The following is an 18,878-nucleotide window of genomic DNA, read 5'->3' as shown; positions in this document are numbered from 1 at the left end:
TTAAGAATAACTTATAAGTTATGGTAAATTTATGTACTTCTCTCATTGAACTAACACCATCATTCCATCAACTTTTTCATTCTGTCGTGACAATGTCACAATTGGTTGCATGTGTATTTTAGTTTTTTAATTCAATTTGAGGTCATTTCCCTATAATACGTCCACTTATTCCACATAAAATGCGAAAGTTGCAACAAACAAAACCGGCCACACTATGAATCAAACCACTAATAACTTCATGGAGTTAACAAGGGCAGAATTTAAAACAATTTGTTACAGTACTACCATCTATTCCTTTGGGATTCTTACTATTGAACTTACTCTTTAGAAGTTGGTTCACAAAATATACAAGGATACAACCATATAATTTGTCAACCGCAACCACCCATGTCCTGCCAATCTTACATAGTTACATAGTTACATGATCATGACCACGTTGGCTTTGGCGGTTAACATTTTTCATTTCGAATTGTATAACCTTCATATCCCTTCGCCAAATGCGTTGCACCGCTTGGATCAATATATAACTCCCTCTACCAGAGACCAAACTACATTTCGATCATTAACTCCCTGCCTTCCCTGCTCGTCGATCTCAGTCTTTCCCTCATCTGTTATTATACCTCGATCGAATTTCTTTCTTACCATCGTATTTGGTCTTTCTTCTTAATTGCCCAAAAATGGCTAGGATTGCCCTGGCTGCTCGATTCCAACAAGTAATTACTCCCAATGCTCTCCGATCTTATCTTGCAGAGTTCATCTCAACCTTCTTCTTCGTCTTCGCTGTTGTCGGTTCGATGATGTCCTCCAGTAAGTAATTAACTCTGTTTTTCCTTTAGTTTTAGGGTTTATTTGGAATGGATCCCTTAATCTCTTGCGTGCGTTCTTTGACCAAATTACTCTGTCATTAACTTCTATAAAGATTGCTGGGTCTGTTACTTTGTTACATTACAACCATTAATGGAAGTATGAAATAGTTTAGATTGTTACGATATTAATTAGTTGTATGCATTCATTTACTTCTTACACTTTGTTTGTTTTGTTGATGTGGCAGGAAAGCTGATGCCAGATGCTGCATCAGACCCAGCTAGTCTGGTGTTGGTTGCCATAACCAATGCCTTTGCACTGGCCTCGGCCGTTTACATCTCGGCCTCCACCTCCGGCGGTCATGTAAATCCTGCCGTCACCTTTGCCATGGCCGTTGGAGGCCACATTAGTATCCCCATTGCCCTCATCTACTGGATTTGCCAAATGGTGGCTGCTGTCATGGCTTGCCTTCTCTTAAAAGTCACTGTTGTTGGACAGGTACTTTATTTTGCTTATATCGGAATTTAAATCTAACCCTAACCCTAAACCTTAAGGGTAATTTAATTTGGGTTATAATACCATTGCATTATGTTCTTATAGTTGGTTTTCGATTTTACTCAGTTACTTGTTTGTTATATTTACTATGCAGCATGTTCCAACATATGCAATTACAGAAGAGATGACAGGATTTGGAGCCTCAGTTTTGGAGGGTGTGCTAACATTTGCACTGGTTTACACTGTTTATGCTGCTGGTGATCCAAGACATGGTGCATTGGGTGCTATGGGGCCCTTAGCCATCGGGCTCATGGCAGGGGCCAATGTATTGGCAACCGGGCCGTTCTCCGGCGGATCCATGAACCCGGCTTGTGCATTCGGGTCTGCAGTCATTGCTGGTAGCTTCAAGAACCAAGCGGTTTACTGGGTCGGACCGTTGATTGGTGCTGCAGTTGCTGGTCTTTTGTATGACAATGTGGTCTTCCCTATTCAAGATTCGAGTACTGGGAATGCAGATGGAATTGTAGTGTAATGCTGAGTATAGAGTATAGACTATTGCTCAGGCATTAGTTCTTGTTTGTTTTGTAGCATTTGTAGTTCACTTAAACTCTCCTTTTGACTTTGTGTAATTAACTAGCTAGTACTAATGAACTCTTTCAACTTTAGGTTCATTAACCAACAAGAAGAGTGCTGTATCACCATCACCCGTGTATGATCTAACTGGGTCTGACTCTCTTTTTAAACTCAAGACTTGGGCAACAAATTTGTTGTAGCACAGTTCAAATTGGTAAAGCTTAAGATCAAATCGAATTTGACTCCCGATAGTGGAACAAATATTTTTTATTAGCTTAAGATTAAATCGGATTCTTTATGAAATTTTTAATCCAATACTAACAACAAATCCAGTGTAGTATAATACAAATTGGTTATCAAATCAAGCTCGACTCTCAACAACATATATACTTTAATTAATTTTTTTTTTTAGAATATAAGTTAGAAAATAAAAATACTTTATAAAACTTATTAGTAAACAAATTCACCGTAGCACAATACAAAAATTAAAATATCTAAAACTTTATAAAACGTTAATAATCAATATTAAACAACAAATTCACTGTAGCACAATACAAATTAGTAAAGCTTATAATCAAACTGGGTTTGACTCCCAACAATGGAACAAATATTTTTTATTTACTTAGAAAATACTAACAACAAATTCGTATAAATTGGTTATCAAATCAAGTTCCACTCTCAATAGTGGCATATATATATTCTTATTAACTCAAAAGTTAGAAAAAATCAAATCTTTATAAAATTTATATATACAATACTAATGACAACAAATCCGTTGTAGCACAACACAAATTGGTAAAACTTATGATTAAACCGGGTTCGACTCCTCGCAGCGGAACAACTTTTTTTATTTACTTAGAAAATATCTAATACTCTATAATATTTTTATATCCAATACTAATAGCAACAAATCCGCTGTAGCACAACACAAATTGGTAAAGCTTATGATTAAATCGGGTTCGACTCCCGGCAGCGGAACAACTTTTTTTATTTACTTAGAAAATATCTAATACTCTATAATATTTTTATATCCAATATTAATAACAACAAATCTGCTGTAGCACAACACAAATTGGTAAAGCCAGCTTTTTTTATTTACTTAGAAAATATCTAATACTCTATAATATTTTTATATTCAATATTAATAACAACAAATCCGCTGTAGCACAACACAAATTGGTAAAGCTTATGATGATTAAACCGGGTTCGACTCCCGGCAGCGGAATAGCTTTTTTTATTGACTTAGAAAATATCTAATACTCTATAATATTTTTATATCCAATATTAATAACAACAAATCCGCTGTAGCACAACACAAATTGGTAAAGCTTTAACTAAACCGGGTTCGACTCCCGGCAGCGGAATAGTTTTTTTTATTGACTTAGAAAATATCTAATATTCTATAATATTTTTATATCCAATATTAATAACAACAAATCCGTTGTAGCACAACACAAATTGGTGAAAGCTTTGACTAAACTGGATTCTACTCCCGGCAGCGGAACAAATTTTTTTATTGACTTATAAAATATCTAATACTCTATAATATTTTTATATTCAGTATTAACAACAATAAATCCGCTGTAGCACAACACAGATTGGTAAAGCTTTGACTAAACTGGGTTCGACTCCCAGCAGCGGAACTAACTTTTTTATTTTTTATTTTTTAGTTGCTCTTCCCTTCTATCCCGGTCCTGGTTGAAATCCACATCATCACCAATCCTCCAAACCCATTAACGGCCATGGCGCCTAAAACCCTCTCCTCCTTCCTCTCTCCCTTCACCTTCACACTCCCCAACCCCAAGCTCCTCAACCTCAACCTCCACCCCAACCCCACTCTCATCCTCTGCCGATTCTCTCAGCCCCACCAGAAACCACCTCTCTCGGAGCCCCAGTTACCCCAACCCGAAGGCACCGGAGCCGCTGCACCCACCCCCGGCGACCGCTTCCTCGAAAGCCGCCGCTCCTTCGACGCGGCTAAGATCTTGCTCAAGGAAAAGAAGAAGAAGCGGCTCAAAGAGAAGCCCTTGAAGCTTTCCACCGCCGTCGCTTGCTGTTACGGTTGCGGAGCTCCGTTACAGACTTCCGAGCCCGACGCCCCGGGTTATTCCGACCCGGAGACCTATGCATTGGTATAAATTTCGTTCAATTTAATCTAGAGTTTCGTAATTTGCTCCAATTTTGGCTTTGGATGAATGAATGAATGAAATTTGGGATGAGATGTTCATATATTTTGGTTGTGTTTGATGTGCAGAAGAAGAAGCACCACCAGCTTAGAACTGTTATATGTGGAAGGTGCAAGCTCCTGTCTCATGGCCACATGATAACTGCCGTGGGTGGGAATGGTGGTTATTCTGGCGGGAAGCAGTTCATCATGGCCGAACAGCTTCGGGAGAAGCTCTCGCATTTGCGCTACGAGAGAGCGTTGATAGTTAAATTGGTAACTACTTGCTAGCATTTGATTTCGAACAAATTGACTGAGTTGCATTGAGAAATGTCGGTTGTTTGAGATGGTTAGTGGAATGTAGGTTGATATAGTGGACTTCAATGGTAGCTTTTTGGCTCGTGTGCGTGATTTGGCCGGTGCGAATCCGATAATATTAGTGATTACTAAGGTATTAAGCTGCTCATTGGTACTTATGTAATGTGACGGTGATGCACGCGGCTTTCTAATTGGACTTTCTAATGACAGGTTGATTTACTTCCCAAGGGGACTGATTTTAATTGTATTGGTGATTGGGTTGTGGAGGCCACTGTAAAGAAGAAGCTTAAGTAAGTTTTGTTTCCTTGGCCATGCTTTTATTTATGCATACAGTATCAATCTAAAAAGTGTCCCTGGGTGCTTCTTGGCAGTGTTATGAGTGTTCATCTAACGAGTTCAAAGTCTTTGGTTGGAGTAGCTGGAGTTGCATCAGAGATTCAAAAGGAAAAGAAGGTATTTACTTCTTAGTTTATTCGTATCTGCATGTGTGAAATTCATTATCCTGACTAAAGCCATTGATAGCAGTTAGCTAATTATGGCCAGCGAAAGAAATAGGATTACACATTGTCATTTTGTACTTTCTATTGAATAAAGTGGAATATGAATTTCTGTCATTTACATGAACTTCAAACTGAGTTCTTTGGATGTTTTTTGGTGCAGGGGCGGGACGTGTATGTTATGGTGAGCTTCTTGATGGGAATTCTGGAGGTTTACTTACTTTGTACTGAGTATGTGGTTTTGTCAAGTGAATTTAACACTTTTTCAGAACCTTAAGAATTTTTCACTTAATGCCCCTGCGTTTAGAGTGTATGGCAATTTTATTGATTCTCAAAATATTGCTTCACATTTAGATTTTGACCTGTTGACTCTCAATAAGCTTTTGAATCAGTACATACTTCTGCAAGGGTATGTTATCCATGAAAAGCTTCATGCACAGTCAAGTCACGTTTTGATTTTCATTTGAAATCTCAGGAAGAAAAAGAATATAATCATCATTTCAGTCATACAGTTCTTTTTGTTCCTTGCCATTTTCAAATTCAGTTCTTTTCAATTTTTCTATGATGGATTGCTACTTGTCTTAGAGTTCTTTTTGTTCCTTGTCAAAGAGACCTGTGTGTGCCAATGGCCAAGATGTAAGGAGCTGTCTCAAGTCCTGGTGAGCTACTCCTGGTGTCTTGTTCAGCCACTGGGGCAAAAAGGGGGAGTTCAGATATGCTTGTAAAAAGAGGGAAAACAAAAGAGTTGTCATTGTTTTTTTTTTGCTTTTTTAGTTGCTATTCTCTAGTTGGAGTCATTTATTTCGCTCTAGTTTATCAACTTTTGATGTTCAATTTTTCATTAGTCAAGATTGATATGTATGTAGTGTACGTCTCTTTTGCATTTCTGATCGTTTATATTACCATTTCTGTAGGGATCGGCAAATGTTGGGAAATCAGCTTTCATCAGTGCTTTACTGAGTAAGTTCACAAGTTGACACATTCGTGTTTTGTTGCCTTTGGTTGACATACAGTTTATAGAATTTCTGTTTTAGAAAGATCAATGCCAGGTATTAATTACTGAATGAGTCAGTCTTCTTTTAAACTGACTTGTTGTTAATATGTGACACAAGAACTGATGGCGGAAAAGGATCCAGTTGCTGCATCAGCGCAGAAGTACAAACCAATACAATCTGCTGTTCCTGGAACTACCTTGGGTCCAATTCAAATAAATGCTTTCCTAGGAGGAGGGGTATGCATAATATCTGTATTTTATCAATGGCCTTTAAGAATTTAGTAAAGTAACCTTCTATTACATGCAGAAATTATATGATACACCTGGAGTTCACCTCCACCATAGGCAAGCAGCAGTGGTTCATTCAGAAGACCTACCTTCCCTTGCTCCTCAAAGTAGGCTTAGGGGTCAATCTTTGCCTGTAAGTTATTATTATTTTTTTTCTCTTAATTTTTCCTTTGGTATATTTGAGTTGTTGACTGTTTGTTATCCTTCTCCAGAATTCTCAGGTTTCCTCTGGAAATATAACAACATGGAAAGGCAATTCTAATGATTTGAATGGCTATTCAATATTCTGGGGAGGTCTTGTCAGAGTTGATGTCTTGAAGGTTTGGTTTGGTCTTGTAGCCTCGGATACATTGCTTTATCCGGCTAATGCATATATGATGTTTCCTGAATAATCAAATATTGTTAATTTCAGGTTCTCCCTGAAACACGTTTAACATTTTATGGGCCAAAGAGTCTTCAGATTCATATGGTACCCACTGATGAGGCGGATGAATTTTACCAGGTAATCAAGGTCTCACTTGAGATTCATAGTTTCTGATTTTCAAGTAGAGCAGACTTATGAAGCATTTGAAATATTTTGAAAACATTTAAAGTGAACTCCTCTACATTACAGACACCATCAAAATGTGACACACTTCCTGCCTTTTAGGGCTGTGCATGATATTTTTCTCTTTAAATTGATTGGTGTGATTGTAATGTGCATTTTTTTAACATGTTGCAGAAACAAGTTGGAGTTTTATTGACACCTCCAACTGGGAAAGAAAGGGCAGATGAATGGAGAGGACTCGACTCTCAGCGTCAATTGCAGATAAAAGTTGAAGATGTGCAAAGGTGAATCATTCATATGAGTACTGCAGTTGTGATATTTCCATAAAATTAGTCGGTTAATCAATATGAAAAATTCTTCTCTTCGTTTTTGTATGCAGGCCTGCATGTGATGTGGCTATATCAGGCTTAGGATGGATTAGCATCGAACCTATTTGCAGATTATTGAGAAGTTCTGATTCAAATTCAGAAAAAACTGCAGGGGAACTGCATTTAGCTGTGCATGTCCCCAAGCCAGTCGAAATATTTGTTAGGTCTCCAATCCCAGTGGGCAAGTCTGGAGCAGAGTGGTATCAGTATCGGGAGTTGACCGAAAAGGAAGAGGAAGAAAGACCAAAATGGTATTATTGATTCTTGTGTATGTATGGACATAGAGATATGCAGTCAATTAGTGTTGTAAAAAAGGAATTGAACAAATCTTCATACAAAAAGACTATAGAGACATGAACAATGCCAGTCCTGCTAACATGAACCAGTCTGTAACTCTGTATGAGAAAAAGAAATTTTGACTCTTTTATATGATAGTAATTATTTCGCAAAACACCTCTAAATACCAGTTTTACAAGAGGAACTGATTGCAGAGTTTTCTCAAACAACCAAAAAACAGATATTTGTTCAAGTTCATGATTTTCATTCAAAATTGTGGATTGAAATTTTGACTCTTTTATATGATAGTAATTATTTCGCAAAACACCTCTAAATACCAGTTTTACAAGAGGAACTGATTGCAGAGTTTTCTCAAACAACAAAAAAATAGATGTTTGTTCAAAATCATGATTTTCATTCAAAATTGTGGATTATAGCACACACGGATTTTGGTCGAACTTTCATGTTCTTATTTTTTCACAAAAATTTTCACATTTGTAAGTCATGATTTTTCAGCAATTTTAAAACCGAAGAACTTCAACAATCTTGATCTGATTTTTTTTCAACAATCTTGATCTGATTTTTTTTTAATGATTTGTCATAGTCGGAAAACTGGAAAAATCGTTAGAAAAAGTGATTTTTGGTCTGTAATACCCTGCTTCCCAAAACGACCTCGTTGAAGAGTGTAAAGCCCAATATAGGTCTCTCACCCAAAAACACCCAATGAAAGCCCATTGAACATAGTATGAAGCCCAAGATATAAAATAGAGGCCCAAAGTAAGTAGTTTCCCGCCTTGTTTAGGGTTAAAAATTTGAACCCACCAAAAAAGCGGAAATATAACAAAAATTGGAACCATTTCAGACTTTTAGAGTTCTAAGCAAAACCAGAAGCTCATTTTCTAGGGTTCCGATCTAATCACCGACCGTCAATCCCTACAAAATTGGACAGCGATTAGAGTCCGTAGCTCTCCGGCTATGTACATCAAGGAGGTGACCTTAGAAGGGTTCAAGTCGTACGCGACGCGGACGGTGGTGCCGGGATTCGACCCGTTTTTCAACGCCATAACCGGGCTAAACGGGTCGGGTAAGTCCAACATTCTCGATTCGATTTGCTTCGTTCTCGGCATCACCAACTTACAGCAAGTCCGGGCGGCCAATCTGCAAGAGCTAGTGTACAAGCAAGGCCAGGCCGGAATTACTAAGGCCACCGTCTCCATCGTCTTCGACAATTCGGACCGGGCTCGCAGTCCTCTCGGGTACGAGGCCCATTCCGAACTCACCGTCACCCGGCAGGTATGTCGTTTCCGGGATTTGGATGTCGTTTTTGATGTTGAATTTTGGGGGTTTGTTGCTTAATTGCTTGGTTTCTTAGTATTGTTGGGTTGAATTTTAGAAATGAGTTGCTGGAGTGGTGGTAATGTTATGAGAAGTTAGATAATCGCTACCGGAATTTGTTAGTTAAGCCGATTATTGAGTATGTGATAAGTACTTGAAATTTAGGGTTTCTTGCTTAATTTCTCATTATTCTTAGGTTGATTTTAGTTGTAAGTTGCTGTAGTAGTGGAGTGGTTGTAATACTCCCAGTAGTTATATAATTGCAACCTGAAATTTTATTAATGAATCTCGTTATTAAGTATGTGATAAGAATCCATTGGTATTGCTCTACCAGATTGTGGTTGGTGGAAGGAACAAGTACTTGATTAATGGGAAACTTGCGCAGCCAAGTCAGGTCCAGAATCTTTTTCATTCGGTGCAGCTCAATGTGAATAATCCTCATTTTCTCATTATGCAAGGCCGGATTACCAAGGTTTTGAATATGAAACCTCCCGAGATTTTGTCTATGCTTGAAGAGGCTGCTGGGACGAGAATGTATGAAACCAAAAAGGAAGCTGCTCTAAAAACTCTAGAGAAGAAGCAGAGTAAAGTTGATGAGATAAATAAGCTTCTTGACCACGAGATACTGCCTGCATTGGACAAGTTGAGGAGAGAAAGGACACAATATATGCAATGGGCTAATGGCAATGCTGACTTGGATCGGCTTAAAAGGTTCTGCATTGCTTATGAATATGTTCAAGCAGAGAGGATTAGAGACACTGCCGTTTGTGAGGTGGAACAAGTGAAGGCCAAAATTTCTGAGGTTGATGATGATACAAGAAAGATGCAGGCAGCAATACAGGAAATGGAGACACAAGTGTCAAAGTTGACTGCTGAAAAGGAAGCTAGTATGGGTGGAGAAGTAAAAGTTTTGTCCACCCAAGTAGATAAGCTTTCTCAAGATGTAGTAAGGGAAGTGTCTATACTGGATAATATGAAGGACAATCTTGATACTGAAAATGAAAATGCTAAAAAGGTAACTGGTTTATCCTATTGCCTACCACATTCTTCTGTATGACATCTGGCTCTTTTAAGTCTGTTATGTAATCATTTACTACATGCTTTGTTTTAAATGGTTATGTTAATATAGAATTTGTGTATTGCCTCTCTATGTTGTAAGATTGCTTGCAACATTGAAGACATGAAACAGTCTCTAAAAGATAGGGACTGTGCTATCAGAAATGCTGAAGAAGGAGCTGCTGATTTGAAAAGGAGAGCGGAGGAACTTTCTCATAGTCTGAATGAGTATGAGATGCAGTACCAGGTAAACAGTGTATCTATGTGTTGGTCTATACCTTGTATCATCAAAGTCACATGTTATGCTTTGCATGGTGTGCAGCAAGTTACTTTTGGAATCACTGTGATTTCTGATTCATCAATGTTTCCAGGGTGTAATCGCTGGCAAGAGTAGCGGAAATGAGGAGAAATGTCTTGAAGATCAATTGGGTGATGCCAAAAGAGCTGTAGGGAGTGCTGAAACAGAATTGGAACAGTTGAAAACAAAAATTCGTCACTGTGAAAAGGAGTTGAAAGAGAAAAATTCTCAACTAATGTCAAAGCGTGAAGAAGCTGTTGCTGTAGAGAGTGAGCTGAAAGCTAGGAAAACAGATGTGGAAAATGTTAAAGTGGCACTGGAGTCTCTTCCATACAAGGAGGGCCAGATAGAAGCATTGCAAAAGGTTAACATGCTTTCTGTTTGATCATTCTCTCTGCACCTAAACAGTTTATTTGGTTCATCTCTCTCTAAATTAATATTTTCTTCAGGACCGGTCATCTGAGTTGGAGTGTGTGCAGAAGTTGAAGGATGAAATGCGTAATCTTTCAGGACACTTGGGAAATGTTGACTTTTCTTATAGAGATCCTGTGAATAATTTTGATAGGTCTAAGGTCAAGGGTGTAGTTGCAAAACTTATCAAAGTGAAGGATAGCTCCACAATGACTGCCTTAGAGGTTAGGAATGCTTTTATTACAGATCATTTCATCTCATGACTGATAGATAATATACTAACTTGCATATCTTTAATTTCTAGGTCACTGCTGGTGGAAAGTTGTTTAACGTTGTTGTAGACACAGAAAGTACCGGAAAACAACTTCTTCAGAATGGTAATCTTCGAAGGAGAGTAACAATCATACCCTTGAACAAAATTCAAGCTTACACAGTTCCTCCTAGGGTTCAACATGCTGCTGCTAAATTGGTTAGTTTCTTTACCAATAGTTCCTCCTGCACCCCACCCCCTCCCCCTTGTTGTAGACTTTTCTTTCCTCTCAATTGGGTAGTTATTTGCTGAAAACCTTGATTTCTTATGATCAGGTTGGCAAGGGAAACGCAGAACTGGCACTTTCTTTGGTTGGCTATGATGAGCAACTGAGGGTAGGCTTTGAGCATAAACAAAACACAGACATTTCAAATATGATAATTGCTCATTTTACCTAATATTCAATGTTTACTGCAGAGTGCTATGGAATATGTCTTCGGTTCAACCTTTGTGTGCAAAACTATTGATGCTGCAAAGGAGGTGAGAGGTTGATTTGATTGTGCTGTAGGCTGATTGCATAGTATTGTCCTTTAAAACACTTATAATCTAAATTGGAAAGCTGCATGACCCAATCTGGTTCTCTATGGATGTTACCTAGGTTGCGTTTAACAGGGACATTCGCACCCCAAGTGTCACTCTTGAAGGTGATATCTTTCAGCCCAGTGGTCTTTTGACTGGTGGAAGCCGCAAGTAAGCCGCTGTTCTTTCTCCTCCAGTTCAAAATTGATGCTTTGTTCCCCTTCTTTTAGAGTGTATCTGTTAGCTTTCTCTGACTAAATTTCCAAACTTGTTATTATTATCCTTATCATTTATCAATTCAAAGTACAGATACTTCTAGCTAGTCTTCCTTCTAAAGCAATAATTTACTGTCACAGGGGTGGGGGTGATCTGTTAAGGCAGCTTCATGAGCTGGCTGAAGCTGAGCTAAAACTATCCGAGCACCAGAAAAAGTTGACTGAAATTGAAGCTAAGGTTGACTATGAAATCTTATTTTCTCTTAATAAGATATGCTGTGAAATTTCATATTATTCTATGCAATTGAAAAATCATGTTGTGGCTGTTTTAGATGTCCTTGGGAACTTTATTTCCATAGTAATTTCTTTAATGTATTACTGAGATGCTCTCTCTCTCTCTCTCTCTCACTCCACCTCTTTTCTTTTAATTAAAAAAATTATCCAAGACTTTGTATGTTTATGTATAGTATATCTATCTTTTGCCTTTGGTATTGGAGTTTTAGAGCAGGATGAAAATGCTTATGGATTTCACATAATCTTTTGTTAACTTAATTGCAGATTAGAGAGATTCAGCCTCTTCACAAGAAGTTCATGGAGCTTAAAGCACAGTTAGAACTCAAATCATATGACCTTAAATTATTTCAGGGCAGGGCTGAACAAAATGAGCATCATAAGGTTGTCCCGTTTCTTTTCTCTTTTAGCATATTCATTCGTAGAACTATGCTGTGAACTGCGTTTACTGGTTCGTTTATGACATGAATCCTAATTTTTTATTCTGCTACCTAGCTTGGTGAATTAGTAAAGAGGATTGAGCAAGAGCTACAAGAAGCAAATTCTGCAGCCAAAGAGAAGAAACTTCTGCATGAAGATTGTGTGAATAAAGTGTTGTTTCTTGAGAAATCAATCAAAGAGCATGACAACAGTCGGGAGGGAAGGCTGAAAGATTTGGAAAAGAAGATCAAAGAGACAAAAGCTCAACTCCAGTCAGCTTCAAAGGATCTCAAGGTAGGTTTTAATATTGCTGAGGTTTAATATAAATATTGTCCATGGGATCTTATTTGAGCTTACTTTATTTGAAACAACTTGATTGATGATGCTTGTTCTTAGATAGTGGTTCTTGTGATCATTTGGCTGGCCTGCTGAAGCCACCTATTGTATTTTGCATCTCATACTATAATTGTCATTCCTATAAAAGAAGTTCTATGTATACAAAAATAAATAAACTTAGTTATGAATATCGTGAACTATGCTTTTGAATCCAAGTTACAGAACTTTTGTTATGGAAAAATACACTGGACAGGAGTTGGTTAACTAAGATGCTTCCTCCCTAATTGAAACAACCAGGAAAAAAGAAAAGAAAAAAAAGATTAGTATTCTGGAAGATGTTTGCCAATGTTACTCAGAAGTCTTCATGTGGCTAATTGTGTTGGGAAACTGCTCCAGTTTCTGGCTTGATAATTATTGTCTGATTCCACATCAGCTCTTTAATTTTTGTGGGATATGATTTTACTGACTGCTAGGGACATGAAAATGAAAAGGAGAAGCTTATTATGGAAAAGGATGTTGTTTTAAAAGAGCTTGCATCTTTGGAGACTCAGTTGTCTTCGTTGAGAGCACAAATTGATGGTCTCACTTCAGAAGTAGAAGAACAGAAAGAAAAGGTAAAACACTGATACTGGTTTTGACTCATAACTTGTGTACGATTTTTCATGCTACAAACATCTCTTTTGCAGGTAAATTCTACAAGAAATAAGCATGATGATGCAAAATCCCAGCTTGATTCAATTCGTATGAAGATGAAGGAGTGTGATTCCCAAATTAATGGCATTGAATCTGATCAGCAAAGACTTCAAGACAAACTTCGTGAGACAAATCTTGAACGGAAAAGGATGGAAAATGAGGTACTTTGCTGATTGTCCTCTACATGTTCCCCATACATATAACTCATTCTAATCTTTTTGAAATTCTAAATTAGGTTAAAAGAATGGAAATGGAACAGAAAGACTGCTCTACGAAAGTAGACAAGTTGATAGAGAGGCATGCCTGGATAACATCTGAGAAACAGCTATTTGGAAAAACTGGGACTGATTATGATTTTGCCATGCGGGATCCTTGCAATGCAAGGGAAGAACTAGAGAAACTGCAGGCTCAACAATCTGGGTTAGTGACTTGGATTTTTCTTCTTCATAATTGTTGGTTATACTTTTCTGCTCAGGGACTGAAGTATTTTCATTTTTGATTTGCTCTAAAAGTTATGCTATTAGTACCTTCCATGAGGCTGAGAGATAACTTTTTCCTTTCTTTTGTAGCCTTGAGAAAAGGGTGAATAAGAAAGTTATGGCAATGTTTGAGAAAGCAGAAGACGAGTACAATGACCTAATGTCTAAGAAGAACATCATTGAGGTTGGTGAACCTTGATCTTTCTGAGTGCTCTTTTACTTTCCTTATACTTACTTCTAGGTTTGCCTTCTTAGAATGACAAGTCTAAGATCAAGATGGTGATTGAAGAGCTGGATGAGAAAAAGAAGGAAACATTGAACGTTACTTGGGTCAAAGTTAACAAGTGAGTCATTCTCGGTTGACTTTATAATTTTTAACAACTTCTCTATATTTCCAATGCTATTTGTTTTTAACTCCAAACTGACACTATTCTAAAAAAAAATTTCCTTCAGAGACTTTGGGTCTATCTTTTCTACCCTTTTACCCGGCACGATGGGAAAGCTTGAACCTCCTGAAGGGTGCAGCTTCCTAGATGGCCTTGAGGTGCGTGTTGCATTTGGGGGTGTTTGGAAACAGTCCTTGTCAGAACTGAGTGGAGGTCAGCGATCCCTGCTAGCACTTTCTCTGATCTTGGCATTGCTTCTATTCAAGCCAGCTCCTCTGTATATACTGGATGAGGTATGCTTAACTTTTCTTTTAGGGTTTGTTCACTTTCCAATTACCAGAAGTGTGTCCAATTTGGGTTAGAATATGACTGCATGCTTCTCCTATGGACTCTCTACCAAAACATTTCTACAACCATTCTATTACCTCGTAATGTTCTTAACGGGTGGCATATATTGAAGGCTATTACCTTTGGTGCTCTGTTGTTCTATGTGTTTAATGGACTGCTCGTCCCTTGTCTACCTGGGTTTTAGCTTTTTTCTTGTCTTTTCTTTGTTGAAAAAGCTACTCAATATGTGGAAGTTGTCATTCAGAGGTTTTACTTTTTTCTTTTTCTTTTTTGGAGTACCCTAGTGGGATGCTTATAGCATCCGGAGTGGTATCTGCAAATCTTTAATGTAGGTTCATTATGCTGTATTGGTCTCTTGTTGTTTAGATGAAACAGTTACTAGCATCGTATTATTCACTTACAGGTTGATGCAGCTCTTGATCTAAGTCACACCCAGAATATTGGAAGAATGATCAAAAGTCATTTCCCACACTCCCAGGTTGGTGGATTCTGTCATTTGGTTATTTACTTTTTACCTAGTTGGAATCTGCTTCTGAAATGTAACTTCTTTTCCTCCTGTAACCCATAAAGTTAGATTTAGCTAAGATATAACTTATTTTCCGTCAGTATATAAGTAATATTATCTGAATTTTACAAATCTTAAAAAGTTCAGAAAACGTTTTAGGCATAGTTGTGATCTAGCATAACCACTGATTTTTGACTTGACATCATCCCTTGGGTGTTTGTAGAGTCTGGTATTCTGGAGTTTGTATTGCAAACCTCATTCTCACAAATGAGCAGATTGTGGCGTAGATTGTACAGTCTATGCACGACAATTAAGTTATCTTACCCTTTTTCTTGTTTGTCACATGTTTTCAGTTCATAGTGGTTTCACTGAAAGAAGGCATGTTCAATAATGCTAATGTCCTTTTCCGGACAAAATTTGTGGATGGAGTTTCTACTGTTCACAGGACCGTTGCTAAGCAAAACAAGTGATGCTGGTACTTCTCCAATCTCCTTTACTAAATGGCCTGTACTGTTTTCTTTCAAAGTTCAATTCATTTGTAGCTTTGTGTTAAACAAAAGTTGCTCCTTTGCCATGTCTAGTATAACTTGTTCTGATTGGTCGAACTTATCTTTTGTTTCAGATGTTTTACTTTACCATGGTGAATGATTTTTTCCGGTGAAGCTTATTCATCTCCAGCCTATGTATGAGAAACTTCTTGTTTGTCTGCATGTGTTAGATTGATTATGCAAACAATCTCCAGCTCTCATTTAGGTACAAGTGTATATGTAAAACCGTTTTGAGTAGTTCCATGGAGGTGGCATTCCAATGTTGTGCCTATATTGAGCCCTGTGCTCAACCTGTATACTAAAGCCTTGAATTTGTATCCCAAATCTGTTCATGCTTTAAATTTTCGAATCCTTTTTGTGGTCTCTAAGATGATAGGAAGAACATGAGAAAATCTCTGCTTCACATGACATGATTTTTGGGTTGGCATCCTGATGCGTCTTTGTGACTGCTCAAAATATATGCATCATGTCTTGTAGTGAAATGTCCTCAAAATCTGACAATTTTTTTTTGAAAGGGAAGTCTGTGTTATTATATGACCAGCATTGTATCTTCGTAAAGGATTTGAATGCTTCACCCTATTGGATTTTGGTTTTCCTGGAAAAGGATTTGAAGGGAGCTCTTCTAATGAGGACTACTAAAATGAGAACTAGTTGAAAACTTTCTAATCAACGGTTTGAGAAATTTATTTTTTGATTACATTACTGTACTGTTAGATGTTTATGTATGTATGAGTAGATCATTTTTGAATTTTTTTTTTCCAAATTGTTAATCATTTAGGTACCGAATTAGATTAAATTAATGGACGAATCAAATATGTCAAACATGAACTGTTTATGTTCATAACTTTTAAATTATAATTATGAATGTCTTAACAATTTTTAATTTGGCTGAAAAATTGCATATTTACACATAAATATCTAAGCATCTAATGTGGAAATGTGATCGAAAAATGAGTCTAACAAAAAAGTCTTCAACTAGTCTTTATTTTAGTGTTTCTCATTAGAATGGCTCTAAAGGATTTGATATATGATCCAAACTCGTATATAATAAGCCCTAGTTGTACTGAGTTGTTACAATTTAAGTTTTACGGGATTCAGACCCAAATCGTCGTGAATAGGGATGTTGTCTCTCAAGTGTAAAGAATATTCAAGAGCCTAGATTTGTAAATTTGACTAAATTTCAAGATTAAGCAAGGAAGATTACTATATAAGTGTTATAATGTCTATTTGATTTTGAGCCATGTCAACTAAGAGAGTGCAACTAAGGGTGAACGAGACAGTGTAATCCTAGAAAAATGTCTCATCTCTACGAAGACTAGCCAATAATTGCCGAACAGAACCTTAGCTTTCAAAATGCAATTCAATCTGTCAGTTATGTATCGTGCCGGACAATTGAATGCATTCAATTTGTATTAATTGCATCTAGTCATTTCATTTGGTATTTTATGTTGGGGTTTTGTTAATTTGCTAATTGTTGTAGTATATATGAGTCATATTGTATGAATCATGTTGTATGAGTCATAGTATGAGTCATAGTATAAATGTCTATATCATGCAATAAATACTTGAGTGTATAGATAGGTACTTGAGTGTATAAACATAGGTACTTGAGTGTATGAAGACTTGTGTGACATGCTTTATACCAAGAGGCAACAAGCATGGCAGATTTCATCATTGAAAGACAAGCATGTAGAGCTGCAGCTATGATGAAGATTGTTATCAATTTGGTTTTCTCTTTGAGCATTCACACTACAATGTATTCCTATAAATACCCTCTTGTATGAGATGAATAAACATAAAAATGAATCTCCATTCTCTCTGCAACATTACTCTCTCCTCTCTCTCTGTTAATTTATGCTTGTCCTTAAACACGTTATCAGCACGAGCTCCTAGCCATTGCTAGCCATACCGTGCGCTGCCCCTACGCTCATTCCTGTGCAGATCAGCCAGCTTGCACGCCCCGAAACATCTTGTTCAGGACCTCTGATCAAAATACTTTCTTCATCAAAGTTGTTCATCTCTGTCTCTTCTATCTGACCTCCAAATTTCAGCCTTGTTGAAGTCGTTTTGAGACCTGTACATCATCCGAAGTGGGAGCTGTTCAGCACTCTCATTCCTGTGCAGATCAGCCTGCTTGCACGAGAGCAACGTCCTTTTCGGGACATCTAATCAAAATCCTTTATTCATCAAAGTTGTTCATCTCTGTCTCTTATATCTGATCTCCAAATTTCAGCCCTGTTGGAGTCGTTTTGAGACCTGTACACCATTTGAAGTGGGGATCTATTCAGAAGCGAATTTGCTCTGAATTTCAACAAGTAAGTTTTAAAGATTAAAGTTCCCGTTTTTGAGTTTTTACTCCTTTTCTCCTCTTTTCTTTTTCTCGGGAACTTGTGGTAAAAAGGCGGAATTATAGAAATTCACGCTAAACGAACTAAGAGCGTTCGTAATCTATGAACTAAGAGTGTTCATAATGTTCGGACTAAGAGCGTCCGCAAGCATCTATTTATGAATTAAAAGCGGAATCGTGGGGATTCACGCTAAACGAACTAAGAGCGTTCGTAATCTATGAACTAAAAGTGTTCATAATGTTCGGACTAAGAGCGTCCGCAAACATCATTGTTTTGGTCTAATCCAAATATTATTGGAAATAAATTTCTTGGTAGCATAGCTCGGAAATCTTATTATTTTAGCTTTCGTGGGAGTTTAAACTCCGAAACTAATATATTCTCTCTTCTTATTTTTCAGGATGTCGAATGAACCTAGACTCGATTTTCCAATGCTTGACTCAACAGGCTCGGAATACCATGGCTGGGTAACCGACGTTGAGAACCATCTCACTGCAAAAGGGATATTGCCCATAATTCAGGCACCTAACCAGGGCCTTGTGTTCCAATGAACACCCACAAAGCATGCTCAAGCACTTATCTTGATATGACGCCACATGGATAAAGCTCTCAGATTAGAGTACATGTCGATCAAGGATGCAAGAGACTTATGGGTAGCGCTAGAAGAGCGCTTTGGCAATATCCAAATTCCTTCCTCCCTGACTTGAAGATTCAGTGGAACAATATGTGCCGTGGAGGTCGCACCATGAGACGTGGTAGTAGCAGCAACCCTCCTAGGGAATATCCACAACGTGGACAACCTGCACCTCAAATGAAGGGAGGTAACCACAATGACATGTGTTATCGATGTGGATCAATTGAGCATTGACTCAAGCAATGCCATGCAAGTACCCAACTAGCTGAAAGCTACAAGGAGTATAGGCAATTGAGAAAGCAAGAAACCAATCTTGCTGAAGATGAAGATATCAATCTTGCTGAAAATAAAGATGGTGAAGATAACACTCTCACCACTAAGGACTTCAAAGCTGCAAATAAAGAGCACGAGGATGCCGCAGACTT

The 18,878-nt window shown here is 37.7% G+C and overlaps 3 protein-coding genes across 4 annotated transcripts; all 3 read left to right on the top strand.

Annotated features, from left to right (window-relative positions):
- The first annotated feature begins 555 nt into the window (after window positions 1-555).
- LOC112171482 (probable aquaporin TIP5-1) lies at window positions 556-1,964 on the top strand. The gene is made up of 3 exons (XM_024308664.2): window positions 556-807; window positions 1,052-1,302; window positions 1,454-1,964. The coding sequence occupies exons 1-3, from the start codon at window positions 678-680 to the stop codon at window positions 1,829-1,831; spliced, it is 759 nt and encodes a 252-aa protein (XP_024164432.1). The 5' UTR covers window positions 556-677; the 3' UTR covers window positions 1,832-1,964.
- Window positions 1,965-3,501: 1,537 nt separating this feature from the next.
- On the top strand, window positions 3,502-7,482 carry LOC112194641 (NO-associated protein 1, chloroplastic/mitochondrial). 2 transcript variants are annotated; one of them, XM_040519160.1, is made up of 13 exons: window positions 3,502-4,004; window positions 4,127-4,312; window positions 4,401-4,487; window positions 4,565-4,644; window positions 4,726-4,807; window positions 5,015-5,062; window positions 5,766-5,811; window positions 5,964-6,082; window positions 6,153-6,266; window positions 6,346-6,453; window positions 6,546-6,635; window positions 6,855-6,964; window positions 7,060-7,482. In XM_040519160.1, exons 1-13 carry the CDS (start codon window positions 3,615-3,617, stop codon window positions 7,307-7,309), a joined length of 1,710 nt encoding a protein of 569 aa, XP_040375094.1. In that variant the 5' UTR covers window positions 3,502-3,614; the 3' UTR covers window positions 7,310-7,482. The 2 variants fall into 2 exon arrangements, with proteins under 2 accessions (XP_040375094.1, XP_024190627.1); XM_024334859.2 differs by having other exon boundaries at window positions 3,505-4,004; window positions 5,015-5,035.
- An 817-nt stretch (window positions 7,483-8,299) lies between these two features.
- Window positions 8,300-15,823, top strand: LOC112197647 (structural maintenance of chromosomes protein 2-1). The gene is made up of 21 exons (XM_024338438.2): window positions 8,300-8,617; window positions 8,994-9,674; window positions 9,819-9,962; window positions 10,087-10,377; window positions 10,463-10,648; window positions 10,729-10,893; window positions 11,010-11,069; window positions 11,152-11,214; window positions 11,333-11,424; window positions 11,610-11,706; window positions 12,027-12,143; window positions 12,255-12,473; window positions 12,989-13,129; window positions 13,202-13,369; window positions 13,444-13,628; window positions 13,778-13,871; window positions 13,943-14,031; window positions 14,141-14,366; window positions 14,825-14,899; window positions 15,280-15,401; window positions 15,549-15,823. Exons 1-20 carry the CDS (start codon window positions 8,300-8,302, stop codon window positions 15,394-15,396), a joined length of 3,528 nt encoding a protein of 1,175 aa, XP_024194206.1. The 3' UTR covers window positions 15,397-15,401; window positions 15,549-15,823.
- The last annotated feature ends 3,055 nt before the right edge of the window (window positions 15,824-18,878 follow it).

Source organism: Rosa chinensis, chromosome 1 (assembly GCF_002994745.2).
Source record: "Rosa chinensis cultivar Old Blush chromosome 1, RchiOBHm-V2, whole genome shotgun sequence".
NCBI classification, from domain to species: domain Eukaryota; kingdom Viridiplantae; phylum Streptophyta; class Magnoliopsida; order Rosales; family Rosaceae; genus Rosa; species Rosa chinensis.
This window is presented reverse-complemented; position numbering and strand designations above follow the sequence as displayed.